Source organism: Haliotis rubra, unplaced genomic scaffold (genome assembly GCF_003918875.1).
Source record: "Haliotis rubra isolate DU_JTF1 unplaced genomic scaffold, ASM391887v1 Scf296, whole genome shotgun sequence".
Lineage (NCBI taxonomy): Eukaryota > Metazoa > Mollusca > Gastropoda > Lepetellida > Haliotidae > Haliotis > Haliotis rubra.
In genome coordinates this window covers 787,362-809,479 of record NW_025766964.1, presented here as the reverse complement: position 1 = coordinate 809,479, position 22,118 = coordinate 787,362, and the positions used below count along the sequence as shown (strand labels likewise).

Genomic DNA, 22,118 nt, shown 5'->3' with positions numbered 1-22,118 from the left:
TTTTGGTATTCTTGTGTCTTTGGGAATACATTCTATTATAAATACCAAATCATCTACAGATAAATGAATTGTGCTTGTGAGAAAATTAAATTGTGCTAAAAAATAACAGCATTCTCAGTTTGAAGTGAAGTAAAGGCTGTGAAATGTAGGCAACTTGTTGATCAAGTGAAGCCACATCAGGTCAAAATTACCCAGCAAGGATAGCAGTATGCTTTCAAGTAGCAGGCAATATGGAGAGACCTGTGTATCACAGCATCTTTCTGTCTCCAGGGTTTAGCCGCCAGGGTTCCATGCAGTCTGGCCATGAAATGACCAGTCGTCTTGCGGCTCGCCACGAGGAGGATGCTGATATTGACTCTGCTGTGGACAGATATATCAAGACGTCGCAGCAGGACGACTACGATGATCAGGTGTCTTCACCAGATAGTGATGGTGGTGAGATGTCAGAAATATACAAATACTTTGGATGTCAGAGTTTGGTACAATGATAGTAATTGCTGTGAATAATGCAGATTGAAGTTATAAATAATGGAGGGACACACGATTTCACTGCAGTTAATACATTCTTTTTTGACATTTTGACAAAAAACACATTGGAGGTCAGTTAAATCTTTATTAGATACTCTCCTCACCAAACATGATTACGTTTTACATCCAAGACGGTAACTGCCGGAATTATATAGGACCCCATTGCAGGGGGGTCGGCTTATGTACGAAACATACCATTATGATACTGATTTTAAGGGTAAAGTTAGGGGGTGGGCTTATCTATGAGATAGGCTTAACTACGGTAATATACAGTATATTTTATGATGGCAAGCTGACAGATCATGAGGAGTTGACCGCCTCCGTGGTGTAGTGGTCAGAGCGTCCGCCCGGAGTGCGGAAGGTCGCGGGTTCGATCCCCGACCGCGTCATACCAAAAGACGTTAAAATATGGTACTTGTTCGTCCCGGCCTGGCGCTCGGCATTAATGGGTACAATAAGGACTGGTCGGCTCGGAGTCAGTATAATGTGTCTGAGTGGGGTATTCATGCTTCACTGCGGCATGGTATCTCAGTGGGCTAGCACTATAAAACCAGCTTCAGTCTGGGCTAGTACAAGCAGCCACACCTACACATACACACGCATGCACGTCGTCATATGTGCGAAATATTCTCAAGCACGACATTAAACCCAATTTCACCATCACATCATGAGGAGTTTGTACAATTATATGAAATGCCACCCGTGAAAATCCGGGTTAGAACTGGTATTCAGCAACCTCTGTTTATCATAAGAGAGACTAAGGGGATTGGACATTTAGGTTCGCTGACGTGTCATTGTATCTCAATTGTGTAGATCGATGCTCCTGCTGTAGGTCACTGGATTATCTGGTCCTGACTCAATTATTTACACACCGTGCCATATAGCTGGAAAGTTGCTGAGTGTGGTGTTTAACAACAAACAAAAGATGAAATTGGAAAGATGTGGGAGGTTTTCCATCAAAACCACGATCAATCATGCTCATGGTGATTTCTGACTAATTGTTAGTTCTTGACCCGAACAATCCCAGTTATTCCTAAATCTCCAGTTTTGGGTCTCATCTCTAAACAATGGCAATAGTATTAGTAAAATTATAACATTAATTTGGATATCAGGTATATTTGTTGTGTAGAACATCTCCTCACCAGTGTGCGAAATAGCCACTGGCCCACTCACCCATGGCTAGTTAAAATGCAGTCAGACCAGTAAATCACCACAGTCACTGACCCAACTGGCTAGTGAATTTTCATGGGGTCATTTTCTAAATATATCACTCTCTCTGACTTGTTAAGTTATAATACACCTTTAAATCATGCAAGATTATGGCCTGATAAAAATGTTCATCATAATAGCAGCTTAATGATGAAACCGTGTCATGCCGACAATATCTTACTCTGAAACACATGTAAGTCAACTGTGGATGCAAAACACTGTATGAGTGGTTGTTTATAGTTGCCACGGACCAATCAATTGCTCTGTAACTTTCAGAAATTCAGGCATGTGTTTTCTTATTTGTTTTTTTATGGTTTTTACCCTTTTGTAATCTTTTGCTTAGTTTCTACATTCAAATTTTGGGCTGGTGAATTTTTTTGTGGGCTAGTAACTTTCAGGCATAGCTTCCCCGACTGGCTAGCAAAATGTGAAAACTACCTCACTATAAGTTACCGTAGAAACGTAGAATAGACTGATGAGTGACGTGTACTTGCAGCCTCACTCGCACGCTTGAGTTCTCCCTGCTGTACGACTCCGTCAACAACGCCCTCTACTGCACCATTGTCAGGGCAAGGGTATGTACACTTTCATCACATTTACAGACGTATAACTGAACCTACCTCAAGGGATCCTAGTCAGTCTCTAGAGTTAAATTAAACTCTTTAACTCAGTTTGTTAGTTGTCACATGTTTTGTTTGCTGGGAATTACTTACATTGTAGCTAGAATATAGGGCCTACACATTCTGATCAGGTCCCACAAGTGTTTATGCTTCTTGGTCCTTAGGGCCTGCAGCTTTTCAGAGTCAAGGGCAAACACTGTGTCATCGTATCGCATTTGTGTAGATCAAATCTCATAATATCAATCACTGGATTGTCTGGTCCAGACTCAATTACCTACAGATTGCCGGAATATTGCTGAGGGTTGCCTGAACAACAAACAAAACAAAAGTTAGCTACAGCTTTGATGAATGTTGATACAGTCGAGCACCGTTGTGTCGAACTCTGATAACTCGATATCTCGGTTGTCTCGATATAACATCTCCGTCCGAGCAAAATACCTCATAATTTATCATTATTCAAGCTTTTTTAACTCAAATACGGATGTCTCGATATTTTGGATATCTCGATATAATTCCATGGTCCCAACAAGCAAAATTACCCTTTTAAAACGATATTTGCAAAGAAACTCGATATTCACCTACCTTTCATGGGCAAGTATCCCTCTGAGGTTGTTTCCAATCGTTTACACCCGGTGCGACATGAATCAAAGGGATGCGGTAGTGTAAATATACATGAAATCTACTTTTTGGTTTTTTTTCTGTCATAATGATATGTGACGAAATGCCCTGGTCAGATGTCTCGAAGTTCGGATAACTTGATATTTTGTCTTGGTCCTATGAATATCGAGACAACAGTGCTCGACTGTATTTCCATATTTGAAAGCCCATGTTGCATTACTTGTCTTATTTTGCCAGGGTCTGAAAGCTATGGACTCCAATGGGTTGTCCGACCCCTACGTCAAACTGCACCTTCTCCCTGGGGCAAACAAGGTGAGTTGGTCTGTCATGGCTTCCACTGGTGTGAGATTTCCATCTTATTTCAGTTCAAAAGGTCAAATTTGAATTTCTTCCACATCATATAAATCATAATATTTACATGAAAAATTGAATCAGATATCTCTTAATTACATTGAGAAAGATTTTTCAAAAGAACATCACAGTTATTGCAATAAAATCTAATGACACCTGTATATATGTCAGTTCAGGAGATGAAGGTATGGTTTTCTGTCTATAGTTAATGGGTCTAGGTCAAAAGCCCCACAAGACAAAAGCCCCTCAAAAACTGACCAAAAGCCCCTCACTTTACGTATTAATGGGAAAATAAGATTAAAGACAAGAAATGATTAACAACATGATACATTTTACTGCTTGATAATATAAGGACCCTAATTGCTATATACATTAATATGTAATTAGCAAATATTTTTAGAGAATAAGAAATATATATCATCAAACAAATGAAAACAAATCAACAAGAATTATAAATGACATGACATAATAATTCTGGAGCTAAGCCTGACATGATAAACCATATACCCATTTCCTCCTTGGGAAAGCCTGAGATTGGCTATGAGAAATGTTTGTTTGTCAAGTATTATTATGAAATACATGAATCGAGGGGCTTTTTACAGGGGTGCTCAAATTAGCGAGGGGCTATTGTCTAGAGGGGCTTTTGGTCGTTCCCCATAGCTAATTTACCTGTACATTGTAACATATGCTATATTTGGGATTACACTTTCTTAGTAAAGTACAAATTCTAGTACTTTTTGGGTTGAGTCCCAACTGGGATTCGAACCCACACCCTCAGAGTAAGTGTAATCCCAAATATGGCATATGTTACATTTGACCACTTGCTAAATGGCATTGTGTAATCATACCTGTACATTTATTGGAACCACATTGAAATTGGGACTGATCACTTACCAACTTTCCAGCTGTCCTACTGAAATATTCTCCCTTAGGCCAGACCAATTTTATTTCTTCTTTTATGGACCCGCCGGTTGTATTTTTTAAAGAATAAAGGGAAATTATTTTTTTTAAATTTCCCTGCTCAAAAAATAAAATCCTACTGTTTATGTGATATAAGTGAAATACTCTTGCAATCAGTGTGAAACCTAAACTCACTCAACATATTTTTAGTTGATAGAAACAACCAAAAGAGTTAACATGGAAACTCAGGTGGGTTTTTGCTATGACTGGTGATTTTATTTTTGTTTTTTTCCCTCCTGCCTTTTCTGAGGACAATAATCCGTAAAACAAGAAATAAAATTGGTGTGGCCTTAGTTTATTGCATTTCTCGCCCAAATGTGGTTCAAGACCTGTGTTGAATATTGAAATTACCATCAGTCTGCCGTCCTTTGTACTTATCATTATTTCAAAATGTCAATGAAAGTGATGGAGAAAGGAATGTTTTTCTGAAAGTAAAAGCTTAATCAGGCCATGCAGGCTTCAAATGAAATTTTTTTGAGAGTTGTTTATTGTGTATTTAGCTCTTTCATCTATTCTCCAAAGTTAGCTTAAAAATAAACTAGATGAACATCAGGGGCGGATACAGCTTTTTGAGAAAGGGGGGGTGCACACTATTGAGAAAAGGAGGGGTGCACATTTCATTTTCACCCGAGTTTCAATGGTCATTTAACAAACTCTCAGCACCAGAAGGGGGTGCTCACCCCTGCAACCCCCACCCCTCTAGATCCGCCTATGGACATAATGCTATGTGATTCAATGCTTGTCTATGACTCAGTCCACCAAGATGAGGACGAAGACAATTCACAAGACTCTCAACCCAGAGTGGAATGAAACGCTCACATACTACGGCATCACAGAGGAAGACTGTCTCAAGAAGACTCTCAGGTGTGTATACATCCTCGCAATTCAAGGAACCCCCCCATCCTTTTGGTTCATGTAAGAGGTGGTCCAACTTTACTATTCTGTTCTGTCTAAATCTAGTACAAGTCTAAACATAGCACATCACTGCCCCTCACTGACTATCACATGTACGTCCCGTGAAGATCCGGGGTAGAATAGGTCTTCAGCAACCCATGCTTGCCACAAAAGGCGACTGTGCTTGTCGTAAGAGGCGACTAACGGGATCGGGTGGTCAGGCTCGCTGACTTGGTTGACACATGTCATCGGTTCCCAATTGCGCAGATCGATGTGCATGCTGTTGATCACTGGATTGTCTGGTCCAGACTCAATTATTTACAGACCGCCACCATATAGCTGGAATATTGCTGATTGCGGCGTAAAACTAAACTCACTCACTCACTCCCTATGACATGTACAATGTATAATACTTGGAACATTGTTACACAGTAAATAGCACTGCCCCATAACAGATCATGTTTTTGTTGATTTCAGACTGTCTGTACTGGATGAAGATGCATTTGGGTTCGACTTCATTGGCGAGACGAGAGTCCCGCTGAAGAGGATCAAGCCGCACCAGACGAAGCAGTGTAACATCTACCTGGAGAAGCAGCTTCCGGTACTGTATTCCTGGTATCTAGGGAAACTTAGACCTGCAGTGCTCACTGTCAGCTTGCTGTTAGCTCACTCTTAGCTCACTGTCAGTTTTCTGTCAGCTCGCTGTTAGCTCACTGTTAGTTCACTGTTAGTTCACTGTTAGCTCACTCTAAGCTCACTCTAAGCTCACTGTCAGGTAACTGTTTGCTCATTGTTAACTCACTGTTAGCTCACTGTCAGCTTACTGTTAGCTCACTCTTAGCTCACTGTCAGATAACTGTTTGCTCATTGTTAGCTTACTGTTAGCTCACTGTCAGCTTACTGTTAGCTCACTGTCAGATAACTGTTTGCTCATTGTTAGCTCTCTGTTCACTGTTATCTCACTGTCAGCTTACTGTTAGCTCACTCTTAGCTCACTGTCAGATAACTGTTTGCTCATTGTTAGCTCTCTGTTAGGTCACTGTTAGCTCACTGTTAGTTCACTGTTAGCTCACTGTCAGCTCACTGTTAGCTCACTTTCAGCTCATTGTTGGCTCATTGTTATCTCACTGTTAAGTCACTGCCAGCTCACCTGAATGAAAGTGTCTGCTGTATGTCAGTCAATAACTTTTACATTTTCAGCAACTGCTCTGAAAATACAAGGCCAAAGACATCAAAGAGATCCAGCTTTGTATGAACGATCTCCCTAATGGGGTCTCTAAGCAGTTCCAATCTAATTGTAAGCCAAAGACCCGGGTTCGAATCCCCACATGGGCACAATGTGTGAAGCCCATTTCTGGTGTCCCCCGCCGTGATGTTGCTGGAATATTGCTAAAAGCGGGGTAAAACCAAACTCAGTCAGTCAGTCAGTCCAATCTAATTGCAACATGGCCACCATTATTTAGTCAAGTGAGCTACAGTAACTGGGCACCCATATTTTCACCTTAAGTTCACCATGTTTATAACGTTTATATGACCATGCATCTCATGCATTCTACCTCAACACAACTATTGTTTTCGGTATTCCTTCTTAGCTTGGAAACATTCCTGTTGTAAATGCTGTTGTGCTTTCTATGAGACAAATATTAAATGGAATTCTACCATGACTTCAGTAAATACTGGATTGTCATTGGTTACGAGTAACGCGTTCAGTTTTAAATCAAATTTAGAGCTATTATAATTTCATTATATACCTCTTATTTTCCAACACAGTATGTTTATCTCCGAAATATTGAAATTTCCTAAGTAACAATTGTTGACACCCGAAACTGTATTTGAACTTGTTATGGTAAACAGCATGACAGTCACTCTGAATATATATAGTTGCACATTGACCCCTATTCAAGTCACACCACCCAGCACCGTTCCGTCCTAGCAGTTCTGACTAACATATTCATCTCATCTCCTTTAGTATGAAATTAAGAGACTAAGGGTTCCTTTGAAGAATTATTTTTATTGGACCCGATTCTTTACTTTATTTGTGGGCATGACACAGTTATCTCCCTTGCAGCTGGAGACGGAGTGAGTGAGTGAGTATGGTTTCATGCCGCTTTAAGCAATATTTCAGCAATATCACGGTGGGGGACTTCAGAAATGGGCTTCACATATTGTACCCATGTGGGGAATCAAACCCGGGCTTCAGCGTGACAAGCGGACACTTTAACCACTAGGCTAACCCACCGCCCCCTGGAGGAGGATGGTCTGATTGCTATATGGAGGAAGTTAATGATGTCGCTGCTACACTCTAAATAAGCATCTGTTGGACCCTACATATATATTTATTTGTGGAACAATGTTGGTCTAGGCCTGACACAGTTGTCTCCCTTGCAGCTGGAGAAAGATGATGATCTGATCGCTATCCGTGGCAAGCTTCTGATGTCCTTGCGATACTCTACATCAAAACAAGCTCTGATTGTCCGCATCATACGCTGTGCGGAGCTGGCAGCCTGTGACACTAATGGCTACTCCGACCCATATGTCAAAGTGTAAGTAATTCTTTTTCAGGGGCCAAAATATTGTATTTTAAATTTTGTGTTTAGATACAGGGTTCTTATTCTTAGTCCTAAATTTTTTAATTTTTTTTGTATCCAAGGTTACTGTGATTACAAAATTTTGGTTTCCATGGTTACCAGATTCTGTACTGTTACCATGGATACTTCATGATTATTGGTTGAAATGTCAGTAATTAAGAAAGATCAAGTAAGACTTCAGCCAGCAGAATAATGTGTGAACAGCCAAAGCAGGAACTTCTTTTCAATCACTAGAGAAGCCCATAGATCTATACAGTGAAATGTGTTTCTTTCAGCTACCTGAAGCCTGACAGAGACAAGAAATCCAAGTTCAAGACTGCTGTGAAGAAAAGAACGCTCAATCCAGAATTCAACGAGGTACCGTGCCATACTGCCTCAGCTAGAGGTGTTTGAATTTCAGACAGGGTGTCACGATTCACTGAGTATCGATATGTCACACCTGCAGGCCTACCAAAGAAAACTTTCCCACTGTGCAGAAAATGCAGAAAAGCCCACATTTATCGTGGAAATAGCAACATAAACATAATACCTCGCTACGGAAACTATAAAATGGCAACTTTAAAATTGCTAAAACTGCATAAAAAACGAAGAGCCTGGAATAGGAAGTCTCGACCGCATGTTGACATTTTCCAGCTTGGTTAGAAGTTACATCCCTTTTTAAGTACTTCTGCTGTGTTATTTGGCATTTATCACCATGATACTTGTGTGCACACTTGATTACTTTCCATTCGTATGAAATGATTGACAGCAATTATTTCGACATATTTTCTACGCAAGGCAATTCACGGCTGCTCAGAAATTGGAAAAAAGCGTGGATCGTAATGCGCATGCGCAGTAGAGGTTAAAGTTCGCTGAAATAAAAAATGTTGCAGTTTCATAGTTTTTCGTTGCAGTTTTTACTGTTATAGTAGCGAGGTGTTATGTTTATGTTGCTATTTCCATGATTAATGTTGGCGTTTCTGTGTTTTTCTGCGCAGTGGTAAAGTTTTCTTTGGTAGGCCTGACCTCACAATACGGTTACTACCATGTAGCAGGTTATGATGCAGTATCGATTTTCAGCAGTTACGTTCATAGACTTTTGAAATAGCCCGACCTGACAATTACTCTGTCTACTGTTACTGTACCACTGTCATGGAACAAGATGCTAAATCTGATTGCAAAGTACTGTTAGAATTAGCCTAAAGTAAGCAGTCACATAACACCAACTGTGTTACAATACATGTGGTCAGCGGACCTTGACCCCCATAGTCTCGGAGATCTCTCAATTTGAGGCAGTTGGATGGCCTGGTGTATAAATTGTTTGTCATGGCGAAGACACAGGTGGGTACAATGTTTGAAGCCAATTTCTGCTGTCTCCTGTGGTGATATTGCTGGAATGTTTGGGGTACTATGCTCAGTCACACCCGTAAAGATCCAGGGTAGAATAGGTCTTCAGCAACCCATGCTTGCCACAAAAGGCGACTATGCTTGTCATAAGAGGCGACTAACAGGATCAGGTGGTCAGGCTCGCTGACTTGGTAGACACATGTCATCGTATCCCAAATGCGCAGTACGATGCTCATGAACTTGATCACTGGAATGTCTGGTCCCGACACGATTATTTACAGACCGCCGCCATATAGCTGGAATATTGCTGAGTGCGGCGTAAAACTTAACACATGTCATCGTATCCCAAATGCGCAGTACGATGCTCATGAACTTGATCACTGGAATGTCTGGTCCCGACACGATTATTTACAGACCGCTGCCATATAGCTGGAATATTGCTGAGTGCGGCGTAAAACTTAACTCATTCACTCACTGTTCCATGTATCCTACCAGCCTGTATGAGGCGATTATATGGATAGACTCAACGAACCCGTGAAGATCTGGGTTAGAATTGATCTTCAGTAACCCATGCTTGTCATAAGAGGCGACTATCGGGGTCGTGTGGTCAGGCTCACTGAATTGGTTGGTTGGTTGGTTGGTTTGCTGACTTGGTTGACACCTGTCATTGTATCCCAGTTGCATAGATTGATGCTCATACTGTTGATCACTGGATTGTGTGGTCCAGACTCGATTTTTTACAGACCACCGCCATATAGCATGAATATTGCTGAGTTTGGCGGCCATAAAACTAAACTCACTCACTCACTCATGACATTGTTAAGTCATTGTCATACCATGGGAGTTGCTTGTTACATTGAGTCTGAAAAAGTACTTACTGGAATATCGCTGAATGGGTGTTAGACATTTCTAACCCTAAGTCAAATGTTCTCTCTAAACACTGTGTTTGTTGCAGGAGTTTGTGTACGAGATCCGCCACAATGACGTGGCCAAGAAGACACTTGAGATTACTGTGTGGGACAAGGACATTGGCAAGGCGAACGACTTCATCGGTAGGACAAACTTCAGTACACTCAGTTTAGGTTTATAGACAGGTTCCTTGTACTTCCAGGAACTCCATACCACTGTGGTCGGACCAACATCAGTACACTCAGTTTAGGTTTTTAGACAGGTTCCTTGTACTTCCAGGAAGTCCACACCACTGTGGTAGGACAAACTTCAGTACACTCAGTTTAGGTTTATAGACAGGTTCCTTGTACTTCCAGGAACTCCATACCACTGTGGTCGGACAAACTTTAGTTCACTCAGTTTAGGTTTATAGACAGGTTCCTTGTACTTCCAGGAACTCCATACCACTGTGGTCGGACAAACTTCAGTACACTCAGTTTAGCTTTATAGACAGGTTCCTTGTACTTCCAGGAATTCCATACCACTGTGGTAGGACAAACTTCAGTACACTCAGTTTAGGTTTATAGACAGGTTCCTTGTACTTCCAGGAACTCCATACCACTGTGGCAATACAAACTTCAGTACACTCATTTTAGGTTTATAGACAGGTTCCTTGTACTTCCAGGAACTCCATACCACTGTGGTCGGACAAACTTCAGTACACTCAGTTTAGGTTTATAGACAGGTTCCTTGTACTTCCAGGAACTCCAAACCACTGTGGTCGGACAAACTTCAGTACACTCAGTTTAGCTTTATAGACAGGTTCCTTGTACTTCGAGGAGCTCCATACCACTGTGGTCGGACCAACATCAGTACATTCAGTTAAGGTTTATAGACAGGTTCCTTGTACTTCCAGGAACTCCATACCACTGTGGTCGGACAAACTTCAGTACACTCAGTTTAGGTTTATAGACAGGTTCCTTGTACTTCCAGGAACTCCATACCACTGTGGTCGGACAAACTTCAGTACACTCAGTTTAGGTTTATAGACAGGTTCCTTGTACTTCCAGGAACTCCATACCACTGTGGTCGGACAAACTTCAGTACACTCAGTTTAGGTTTATAGACAGGTTCCTTGTACTTCCAGGAACTCCATACCACTGTGTTTATAGACAGGTTCCTTTGTAGGACAAACTTCAGTACACTCAGTTTAGGTTTATAGACAGGTTCCTTGTACTTCCAGGAATTCCATACCACTGTGGTCGGACAAACTTCAGTACACTCAGTTTAAGTTTATAGACAGGTTCCTTGTACTTCCAGGAATTCCATACCACTGTGGTCGGACAAACTTCAGTACACTCAGTTTAAGTTTATAGACAGGTTCCTTGTACTTCCAGGAACTCCATACCACTGTGGTCGGACAAACTTCAGTACACTCAGTTTAGGTTTATAGACAGGTTCCTTGTACTTCCAGGAACTCCATACCACTGTGGTCGGACAAACTTCAGTACACTCAGTTTAGGTTTATAGACAGGTTCCTTGTACTTCCAGGAGCTCCATACCACTGTGGAAATTCAAACTTCAGTACACTCAGTTTAGGTTTATAGACAGGTTCCTTGTACTTCCAGGAACTCCATACCACTGTGGTCGGACAAACTTCAGTACACTCAGTTTAGGTTTATAGACAGGTTCCTTGTACTTCCAGGAACTCCATACCACTGTGGTCGGACAAACTTCAGTACACTCAGTTTAGGTTTATAGACAGGTTCCTTGTACTTCCAGGAGCTCCATACCACTGTGGTAGGACAAACTTCAGTACACTCAATTTAGGTTTATAGACAGGTTCCTTGTACTTCCAGGAGCTCCATACCACTCTGGTCAGACAAACTTCAGTACACTCAGTTTAGGCTTATAGACAGGTTCCTTGTACTTCCACGTGGCATTAAACAACACACATCAACAGAAATTATCTGATAGTTAAAGTGAAACAGACCTTCAAATTAGCAAGCAAATCTTTTCCAAGTTGCATGTTTTGATTATTGATTAGGGTCGGTGGGGTAGCCTTGTGGTTAAAGCGTTAGCTCGTTACGACGAATACCCGTGTTCGATTCCCCACATGGCTACAGTGTGTGAAGCAAATTTCTGGTGTCCCAGCCATGTCATTGATGGAATATTGCTAAAAGCGGCGTAAAACCATACTCACTCACTAATTATTGGGGTGATGGGCTAGCCTAATGGTTAAAGCGTTGGCTCGCCACGCCGAAGACCCGGGTTCGAATCCCCAAATGGGTACAATGTGTGAAGCCCATTTTTGGTGTCCCCTGCTGTGATGTTGCTGGATTATTGCTAAAAGCAGCGTAAAACCAAACTCACTCACTCTCCAACGATAAGCTGTCAGTCAGTCACTAATTATTGATTATAAGATATATTGCGTGTATTTAGGATCATATGCTTTTTTATTTCCCATATGGGAGGGAGGACACAGGGTAGTATTTTTCCTGTAAGTCTCTAGGGAGGTTACACCTTTTGGTGAACATTGATTGGCTGTTTCAGATAATAAAACAGCCAATCAACGCATTGGGATATAGGACTTCCCCACATCACGGGTTTCCTTATAGAGAATGCTGTTTTCATATTAGCTTTCTTGATCAAAAACTGATATGGGTAGTAAAGACAATAACCAACTCGTGACAGGGAATGACAGATTATCTTTCCATCATTATATTAATTATGTAATTCTCTTGCAAAGGCTTGAGAAATATGTAATTAATATAACTCAGGAAAGACAAGGCTCAAGTATTACGTAATTGTCATTCCCCGTCACTTATTAGTTATTGTCTGAATAACCAGCAAATGATCAACATTCGTATTGTTCATTATGAATTTCCTTTCAGGTGGAGTTCAACTTGGCATTAACACTAAGGGAGATCGGCTCAAGCACTGGTTCGAAACATTGAAGAACCCAGACCGCGAGTTCCGCCGCTGGCACATTCTGTCAGCCGAGTTGACACCTGAGGTTTATACATGATTAAGTTTTGTGCATGACGTAGCACAGCCATCATTGTGAGTGGAATTTTGTTTGTTTGTACGTTTGTTGGGCTCTGTTTAAGGATTTCAGGAGCTGAAAAATATGTTGAAGTATTTCGAGTATATTTATGGTGTATATGAATACAAAGAAAGTGATCCGCAGGTTGTGAAACTATTTGATCTTATATGTTATGTATCTTCTTCCGAGCTTTGGAATTTGGCAAACAAGTCATATAGGCTGATCTGAAACAAAGTTCCATTTAATTGGAATTTAGGTAGTTAAATTCAGTGTTTTGCTCCTGAAGTGCTTGTTTGTGCAAGGATATTCAAAGTAATTCATGTAAGCACTGACCGATTGATTACAGTAATCCGTGATGGAGAGATCTAGCTGGCATTGAATTTGTGGCCATTTTGAAAAGAGTTTTAGAGCATGTTAATTCTGAACTGATTTCTGAAACTGAATTATCCTTGCATAGACTTAATAAATAATTGTTATGATAGATTCTCGTTATGTCTGCCTGAATTAGAGACACGCTAAAGACACAGCTGTGATATTCACACTTCATTTACCTGTTTAAATGTAAAATGTAGTGTCTGTATCACTGTTCAGAATTGCACAAACCTTGAAATGGCTAAACTAGAGAATAACTTTGCTTTTGTAATAATCACTCTGAAGAAAAGAAAAGAAAATCAGTTTAATAATGCATTGACTTAATAATGTGTTAGAAAAATGATTTAAATGATAACATTTGTTAAAGGCACTATATCACACAACACTTCTCTGAAAATACATAAACTATCAGCCCTCGGGGAAGATTCCATATAATTTATTTCTCCTTTCTCTCCCCTCCCCCATATTATGTATTTGATTTCAATGTTAAATTATGAAGTTTGAATGAATTAACGCAATGTTGCATAAAAACGACTCTCCTGCCCTCTGCCGGCCGAACATTATTTCAAGCAAACTCCATAGAGTTATGTCCCTTGGAGCGCTCTTTACGAATATCCTATGAACAACTTGTGATTAAAACCAGTTCGACAAACACCCACAACACCGCTTGAGACAGTTTTCGATGTACGGAGCAATTGTTTACGTTCCACATATGGCACGTGTTCTCTGTTTGGAAGCTGTTCGCCTCGAAGTTTCAGTTATCGATTTAAGTGGTAAGGAATAATAAGTCTTTTATTGCATCAATAGGAAGCTAAAATGAGTGCACATGCCCCAATATATATAATATAGGCTAAAGTATTATAAAAAAAGTGTGACATTGTGCCTTTAATATAAATTAGTATTTGTTTATCAAAGAAAACAATTCACATTGTAACATGTAACAATTCAGGCAGTGCAGGATAATGAAAATGATTTTTGTCATCGATGAGTGGAATTAAAGTACTGATGGTCATAAGTTAAACAGCTCAGTCATATTGGCAAATTTGATTCAAGTTCCTCAACCCATTGTTCAGGTGATGTGTGGTAGCTTAATGGTTAAAGCATCCACTAGTCACGCTGAAGACCCGGGGTTTGATTCCCCACATGACTACACATGTGAAGCCCATTTCTGGTGTCCCCCGCCGTGATGTTGCTGGAATATTGCTAAAAGCGGCGTAAAACCATACTCGTTCATGTGATGTGTGTATCAGTCTGACAGTTAACTGTTACCTGTTTCCAAAGGAAAGTTTGTGTCACCATCCCCTTCTTTCAGTTTGGGGGCGGTGGGGTAACCTAGTGGTTAAAGCGTTCGCTCGTCATGCCGAAGACCCGGGTTCGAATCCCCACATTGGTACATTGTGTGAAGCTCCTTTCTGGTGTCCCCCGCCATGATATTGCTGGAATATTGCTAAAAGCGGCGCAAAACCAAACTCACTCACTCACTCACTCTTTCAGTTTGTCTCTCCTGGGGTGGGCAGTCATCAAATTTTAGTCCCAGAAAACCTGTGAAGATCCAGGTTAGATTTCACCAGCAGCAGCAGCCCATGCTTGTGGTACGAGGTGGCTAAAAGGGAAATGCCATCGAGTCACAGTTGCATAGCTGAATGCTCATGATGTTGATCACTGGATTGTCTGGTTCAGACCTGATTGTTTACAGACCGCCGCCATATAGCTGGAATATTGCTGAGTGCGGCGTAAAACTAAACTCACTCACTCAGAGGTTGACAAAGTTTTCTGTTCAGTATCTTGTTACACAACACAATAGATGGTGACTTGTATTTTAGGGGGACGGTGGGGTAGTCTAGTGGTTAAAGCGTTGGCTCGTCATGCCGAAGACCCGGGTTCAAATCCCCACATGGGTACAATAAGTGAAGCTCATTTCTGGTGTCCCCCGCCGTGATATTGCTGGAATATTGCTAAAAGCGGCGTAAAACCAATACAGTCAGTGTATTTTAGGTGCAGCGTAAAACTAAACTCACTCACTCACCCCAATTAGAATAGTCCAAAAGAGTCCTTGCTTAACTTTTGACCATGAGTATACCTGATGGCACACACCAGAACATTGTGCACTAGTTTGTACAAGCTTTGTGACCGCTGTTGGACACCGTGTAAGTATCAGCATGCAGAGCTTGTTGTGTAGCTTCAGCAGAAATGGTCGGTAGATCCCACCTCGTAAAATGTTGATAGTTTATGTTGACTGGAAGTTATACTGTCAAAATACTTTGTAGCCTGCAGAGGTTGTAATGTTGGGTTTTTTTGATAGATTAATCTGTTCATTAAAGCGAATTTATTGCAGAGTTGAAAATAGAAATTTATGGTGGAGATGTATGGTCTGGTAAACAATGGGTACACTCATGGAGAAAAGAAAAGGAACAATATGATATAGCAGGGCAAGGTTTAATGTTAGGTTAGATCTAAGTGTTATTTATGATCCAAATATGTCTCTTGGTGAAAGGTTTTTGTCTGAGGTGTCACTATATCTCGGAACAATCTTCAGTCATCTTCAGAACATAACCTTGATGTCACGCTGCGCTAATGCCTCCTATGAAATTTCTAGGTTCGATTTTGTTCTCACCTTCCAGGGGCGGTGGGGTAGCCTAGTGATTAAAGCGTTGGCTCGTCACGCCGAAGACCCGGGTTTGAATCCCCACATGTACAATGTGTGAAGCCCATTACTGGTGTCCCCCGCCGTGATGCTGCTGGAATATTGCTAAAAGCGGCGTAAAATCTAAGTCAGTCAGTCAGTCAGTCTCTCCTTCCAGTGCTTGTCATAAGAGTAATTAGTAGAAAGAAAATTAGTGGCTTGTCTCTCTCGTAACATTCACATTTGTAATAAAATAACAGTTTATCAACCAGATATATGCCTTGAGATGCAAGTTATCAACTTTGTCTTAATTGCTTTTGCAGATAACAAAGTATTTTGACAGTTTAATCCCAGTGCAAATTGTTTGAAGATGTCAGTCAATAGATGTTGAGTGTATATTTTTGTCGTGTGTACATTCGTAGAAGTCTAGGTTTTTTGTTGACAATGTTGAAAATCTGTGTGAAATGTTGATTAGCTGTTGTGAAAACATCCAAATGTTTTACTCATGCAGAATATATGAGCTTCACTATGGGTAACTTTGTCTTAAACAGAGTATAGTGCTTCAATCTAGATAACCTTGTCTTACTCAAGTATGTGTGCTTCAATATGGGTAACCTTGTCGTACTCGAGGTATATGTGCTTCAGTCTGGATAACCTTGTCGTACTCGAAGTATGTGTGCTTCAATATGGGTAACTTTGTCTTACTCGATGCCCGTGAAGGTTCTGGTCAGAATGAACCTTCAGTAACCCATGCTTGTCGTCAGAGGCGACTAACAGGATCGGGTGGTCAGCCTCGCTGACTTGGTTGACACATGTCTTCGGTTCCCAATTGCGCAGATCGATGCTCATGCTGTTGATCACTGGATTGTCTGGTCCAGACTTGATTATTTACAGACCACTGCCAAATAGCTGGAATATTGATGAGTGCGGCGTAAAACTAAACTCACTCACTCACTCACTCTTACTCGAAGTATATGTGCTTCAATATGGATAATTTTGTCGTAATCGAAATATATGTACTTCAATATGGGGAACCTTATCTTACACGGAGTATAGTGCTTCGCATCAGTGTGTAATTTTGTGTGATGTTTACATCAGTTTTGGGCAGCCGTGTCTTACATGAAACATAAGGGCTTCACTAAGGGTAATCTTGTCTTACGAGTGCTGTGTGAACTTCAGTGTTGTAATTGTTGATTACAAGGAGCATATGGTAGGTGTGTTGGCCAACGTGACATGTTGGATGTAGAGTGTTGCATGACTGACTGTGGTTATCACACTGAGTGTTTCTTATAGCAGATGACAAGCTGTCTGTTGTGTTTCGAAGTAAATGCACAATTTTATTGACATGTTATCATCTCAGCATTTTGACTACTGTGTTCCATTCCAACATTATACAGATTGAAAATTTAGTGATCGTCAATCATTACAGGAATAGCTTATCTGATGTTAGATAAATACAGTCAGGTTTGGTACTTTTTCAGTATTCTTGTGAAAAATCAGAGACTGTTAAGTTTATAGTTTTACTTTTCATGAGACATATGGTCTGTTGGTATAAATTATTTCTTATAAGCTTCCAACAGTACAGTAGTTGACTATAATTTGCTCCATCTTAAATGGTAAGAATGTCATTTTAAATTTTTAATAGTGTTGTCCCATTTTAAGAAATGTCCCCGTTTGGTGTAAATCCTTTTCCGACTGCATTCTTTACAAACATTCAGTCAATCATTTAGTCAATCATTCATTTATTCAGTCAATCATTCAGTTCATGACATCATGGCTGACTCAGCAATATTTGTGTCACTGGTAAGGCCATTCACATATTCAAACTCTTGTTCTTCATTTCCATTTTTCTTATTTCTGTGACTTTCTTTTTCAGCCGGATGAATATTAGATGGCATTCCGTTACCATGACAACATGGCCTTCATGAACTTACAGCGCGCTTTCACAGTAGACAAGGCTAGATGCACACATGATGACCAGCTCTTGCTTGGAGTGGAGGACACAGGATTGTCTCCCCTTAGACCATCATCCTTCACAGCAGTAACCTCCCCTGGAAATTCAATTTCATCATGAATATGATATTTTGATTGGCTGTATAGTTTCAGATATTATCTGTCATTTAACATCAAGCATTTAGGAACAGTAGGTTTAATAAATGTCCTGGAAAAAGTGACCATTTTGGGACATTTTATAAGTACTGTCTCTTGACATCAATCCCTGTCAAAAACATCAGTGAAATGAGAGTTATCAGGTGATGAAATTAAGATCATCGACATATGATTATATTCAAGTGCTTATATGTTTGAAAGCGATATGAAAGGTCTAACCTCTACTTGCATGCATCTTCTATGCATGCAGCTTGACTCCTGAGAGTTTCTAGGACTTCTGTCCTGCCCCACAACAAAGCACATGTGATACATGTGGTCTCACCTTAGGCAAGTGAGTTTGTTCAAATTGCCTCTGTTCACCCAGCAGAAAATGGGTACCCGGTTGGATTAAGTCATGTGACTATAACCTTCTAGCGCGCCTAACAGGCAGCTTGGGTTATCCGGGGTAATAAGAATCAGATTCTGAGTAAGGGCCGCGAGCAATCACTTGGTGTTTGGAGACTGTGCGCTACAGAAGATGACTTATTATTATTCTATCGAAGATGTGGAGTCAAGTGCTCTCTGTTGGCGGTAGGGACATAACAGTGACATCCAACTGAACCTTGGCAACTGAAATTATATTTGTTTGGACTGACAACAAATCGACTCTGTTTAAGATTATCTTCACATCGCAGATATATGTTGCTCTGCTCAGATGATATTTCGATCAGGTGTACAGAAAGTGTCGGTAAAAATACAATTGAAGTTTAAATCTTTCATTATTATTGTTATTTATAACTTTGTCCAAATGAAAAGCAGAAGAGGTTTTAATGCTTAGTTTAACATTATTGCATCAAATGCTGTGTTAAATTACAATATTGATTACCTCTGAAATTTAGAACACAGGCATATAAAGAATTTCGGGTTTAATAAATCTTTCCCCAGTTTGTCCGCCACAGGTACCAAGTTTGGAATGTTTGATAAGTCTCTGCATAGGCTGTGTTGGATTGAAGTTTGGGCTTCTGCAAAGCTAAGTCCATAGTTTCAAAATGTAATGATGATAATTATAATACTTATCATTAAATGGCATAGACTTCTGAGACACTGGGGACCAACCTGTGTTTGTGTTTTCAACATAGATCTGAACAATTGTATATTCTGTTTTGAACTTATTGAGACAAAAATGGACAATATTTTATCTTGTAGTCAGTGCTAATACTGATAATTTGAATATTTTATTGCAGTATTCATCTGTCTCAAAAGAAACTTTTATAATCGTTATGTATATTTTGAGTGTGCTAGATACGGGATTATATTCCCAGTTCAGCATGTAGTCATGTTATTGTGTTAAATGGTACGAGTGGCAACTAACATTTATGTACATCTTACATCATATGTTTCACTTACAAAACAAATTGTGAGAGTAATCAATTTCCTTACTACAATCAAACTGACTTTTTTCAGTGTTCTTTATGCCGCAGTGAATTTTATCGTCGTGTAGTTGACGATAGCTTATTTGGAGGAGAATGTTGAATAGGAAATCAAACCGGAGCTGTATAATGAAATAGACGTGATATTGACATAGGTGATTGGTGATTGATCTGATGCAAATTAGAGACATTCCTTGAAATTCCAGTTTCGTGCTTTTCGCAACTCTCACTGTCAGATATATCTGATAACCTGTTGTATGTAAGGCAATTCTTTTTTATGAAAATGGTTACAGAATTTCCAAATAAGAAATATATGAAAAATGAAATATAGGTCACACTATTATTATTTTTTATTCTCACTAAATCAAAGATATAAATTTACAAAAATGAGCATATTATGTATTAAATTTCACGAACATTGATATTTGCACAGTTAACACAATATACAGAACTTGTTAAGGAGCACATAAACGGAAAGGCAGGTTTATATATATCATTTTCCCATTAGATTATTTCACAGCTGTACACCAGGAAGTGAAAAATGTTTTGTCTTTATTTACTTGAAGGTGAGAGCGGGTTTCAGGGAGTTTGGTCTCTTAGTCTCAGTCTCTGTGTAAGGCATTACCAGAATCAAACAGTCCGGTTCAATTTAACAATCTCAGAGAACAGTTTTTTTAATAGGATGTCTTCAAAGAAAACCATGGTTAATGATAAGTATTATGCAAGGCCACAAAAAAATCTTCTTAACTGTTTGTTTTTAATATTGCATGAAATGAAAAAATATATTTTTGTTTTAATATTTATTTAATTTCATTGTTAAATATATAAAATCACTAAACATCCACATTGCAGTAAGATCAACTCTTGTACATAAATGTTTGTTGAATGATATATTTATTGTGGTTCAGTTATGACTTTCTTCAGATTTAGACATTGTATGTTGATGCCAGCATTACTGCTGGGATGTTTATGGTGATGACATTATCGTTGTCACTTCAGCTATGAGTATGCCTGAGTATTTCTTTCCCATTTCATGGGATGGACCGTTCATAATTTATGGCTAGGGGGGTGATGATGATTTTTATGGAGAAGAACATACAATGTGAATGCGCACGGACACGCAAACACACACTCACACACTCTCTCTCTCTCTCACACACACACACACACACACCACCCCCTAAAATTTATGTACAAAGTAAGTGGATGTGATGTACAAAATCAATGCCCCCCTCCCCTGCTTCCCATAAAGTTTAAGCATAATTTTTAAGTATTCATTTGTACAAAATTGCTGACTCCCTAGGACGTGTGTACAAAATTGATGACCCCTACCTCCCCAGAACAAAATGGGTGACCCCCTTCAAATCATTATCATCTTCTTTCTTTTTCTCTCCCCCCCCCAGCCATAAATTATGAATGGTCCCTAAACTACTAAAGTAGCTGGAATGATGAATAGGAGATTGTGTTTGTACTGTGAAAAGCTGGAGAAATACGATGTGTAGTGTCACCAGCATAATATCAGTAGGGGATACTGTAGGGACATGATATTGTCATTTTGTTATTGTAGTTAGAAAACAAGTGTAAGAATATCAAAATATCTCCTAATCTTCAGTTGTTGATTGTGATCAGATAATAATCTGAAGTCCGTAATGAATCATGTAGAAGGTTTGTTGTTTGATTTGTATATTTCAGTTGTGTGATTTTCATATAGATTATTTGGAAAATATTTTTCATGGTAATATGAAGCCAGAAGGACAAGTCTTTTGTTTACATTACAATGAATCTCAAACCAGACAAATGGTCTTGAAGGAAGAAATCTACATTTGATTGTCACAGATAACAGTGTCACAAGGAGTATTCTATTGTTTCATATCTCAGTTTTCCTTGTCACAAGGTATATTCTACTGTCACGAGATGCCGTCAACAGTGTCACAAGCAAAATTATGTAGTCTTAAGGAAAGCAGTATCAACAAATAAGTAGTAAGTTTCACCAAGATTACACTAACACATGGAAACAGTCTGCTGTGTATGTCTTTAGGAAAACAGTATCGTCAATGGTCATCTTCAGATGACATTTGAATGTTCTGATGTAGTGTCTTGAAACCATTTAGAATGTATTAAGTAATATTATTATGTGCAGGGAGAAATAGCACTGTGTCCTATTCCAAAAATACCAATCCTTTAGTCATCAAGAAAGTAAGATCTACAAAGATTAGTGCAGGGAGCATAGCTTCACTATTTGGCAACAATTATCAGGGGATCAAGAAGCTTAATTCAATTAAATGTTGCTGTACAACTCACTAGGGGTGTCGCAATACGCGAATGTATCGATGCATCGATACATTTTTACTGACGATACGATACGCGATACATGCTTACGTGTATCGATTCCTATTTTAAAACTTTATCGATTCAAATTTTTATGCTATATCCATCTCCTTCAAAGTCTTGATAGTAAAATTATACGAGACGGCTCCGATAAATAGATGTAGCTAGCTTTACTTAAAAAATAGGTTGGAAACTAACAGCTTTTGTGATTGGCTAGACTATTTTGATGGACCAATCAGCGAGCGCCTA

The 22,118-nt window shown here is 39.6% G+C and overlaps 1 protein-coding gene across 1 annotated transcript in view; it reads left to right on the top strand.

Annotated features, from left to right (window-relative positions):
• Positions 1–18,477, top strand: part of LOC124282231 (double C2-like domain-containing protein beta) — a 101,926-nt gene extending 83,449 nt beyond the window's left edge. Inside the window, exons 9-18 of the mRNA XM_046718186.1 lie at positions 271–435; positions 2,218–2,312; positions 3,213–3,287; positions 5,041–5,150; positions 5,658–5,781; positions 7,569–7,723; positions 8,044–8,125; positions 10,050–10,146; positions 12,877–12,998; positions 17,900–18,477. Of these exons, the coding sequence (XP_046574142.1) occupies positions 271–435; positions 2,218–2,312; positions 3,213–3,287; positions 5,041–5,150; positions 5,658–5,781; positions 7,569–7,723; positions 8,044–8,125; positions 10,050–10,146; positions 12,877–12,998; positions 17,900–17,914 (1,040 nt within the window). The 3' untranslated portion in view covers positions 17,915–18,477. The remainder of the gene's footprint in view (positions 1–270; positions 436–2,217; positions 2,313–3,212; positions 3,288–5,040; positions 5,151–5,657; positions 5,782–7,568; positions 7,724–8,043; positions 8,126–10,049; positions 10,147–12,876; positions 12,999–17,899) is intronic.
• The last annotated feature ends 3,641 nt before the right edge of the window (positions 18,478–22,118 follow it).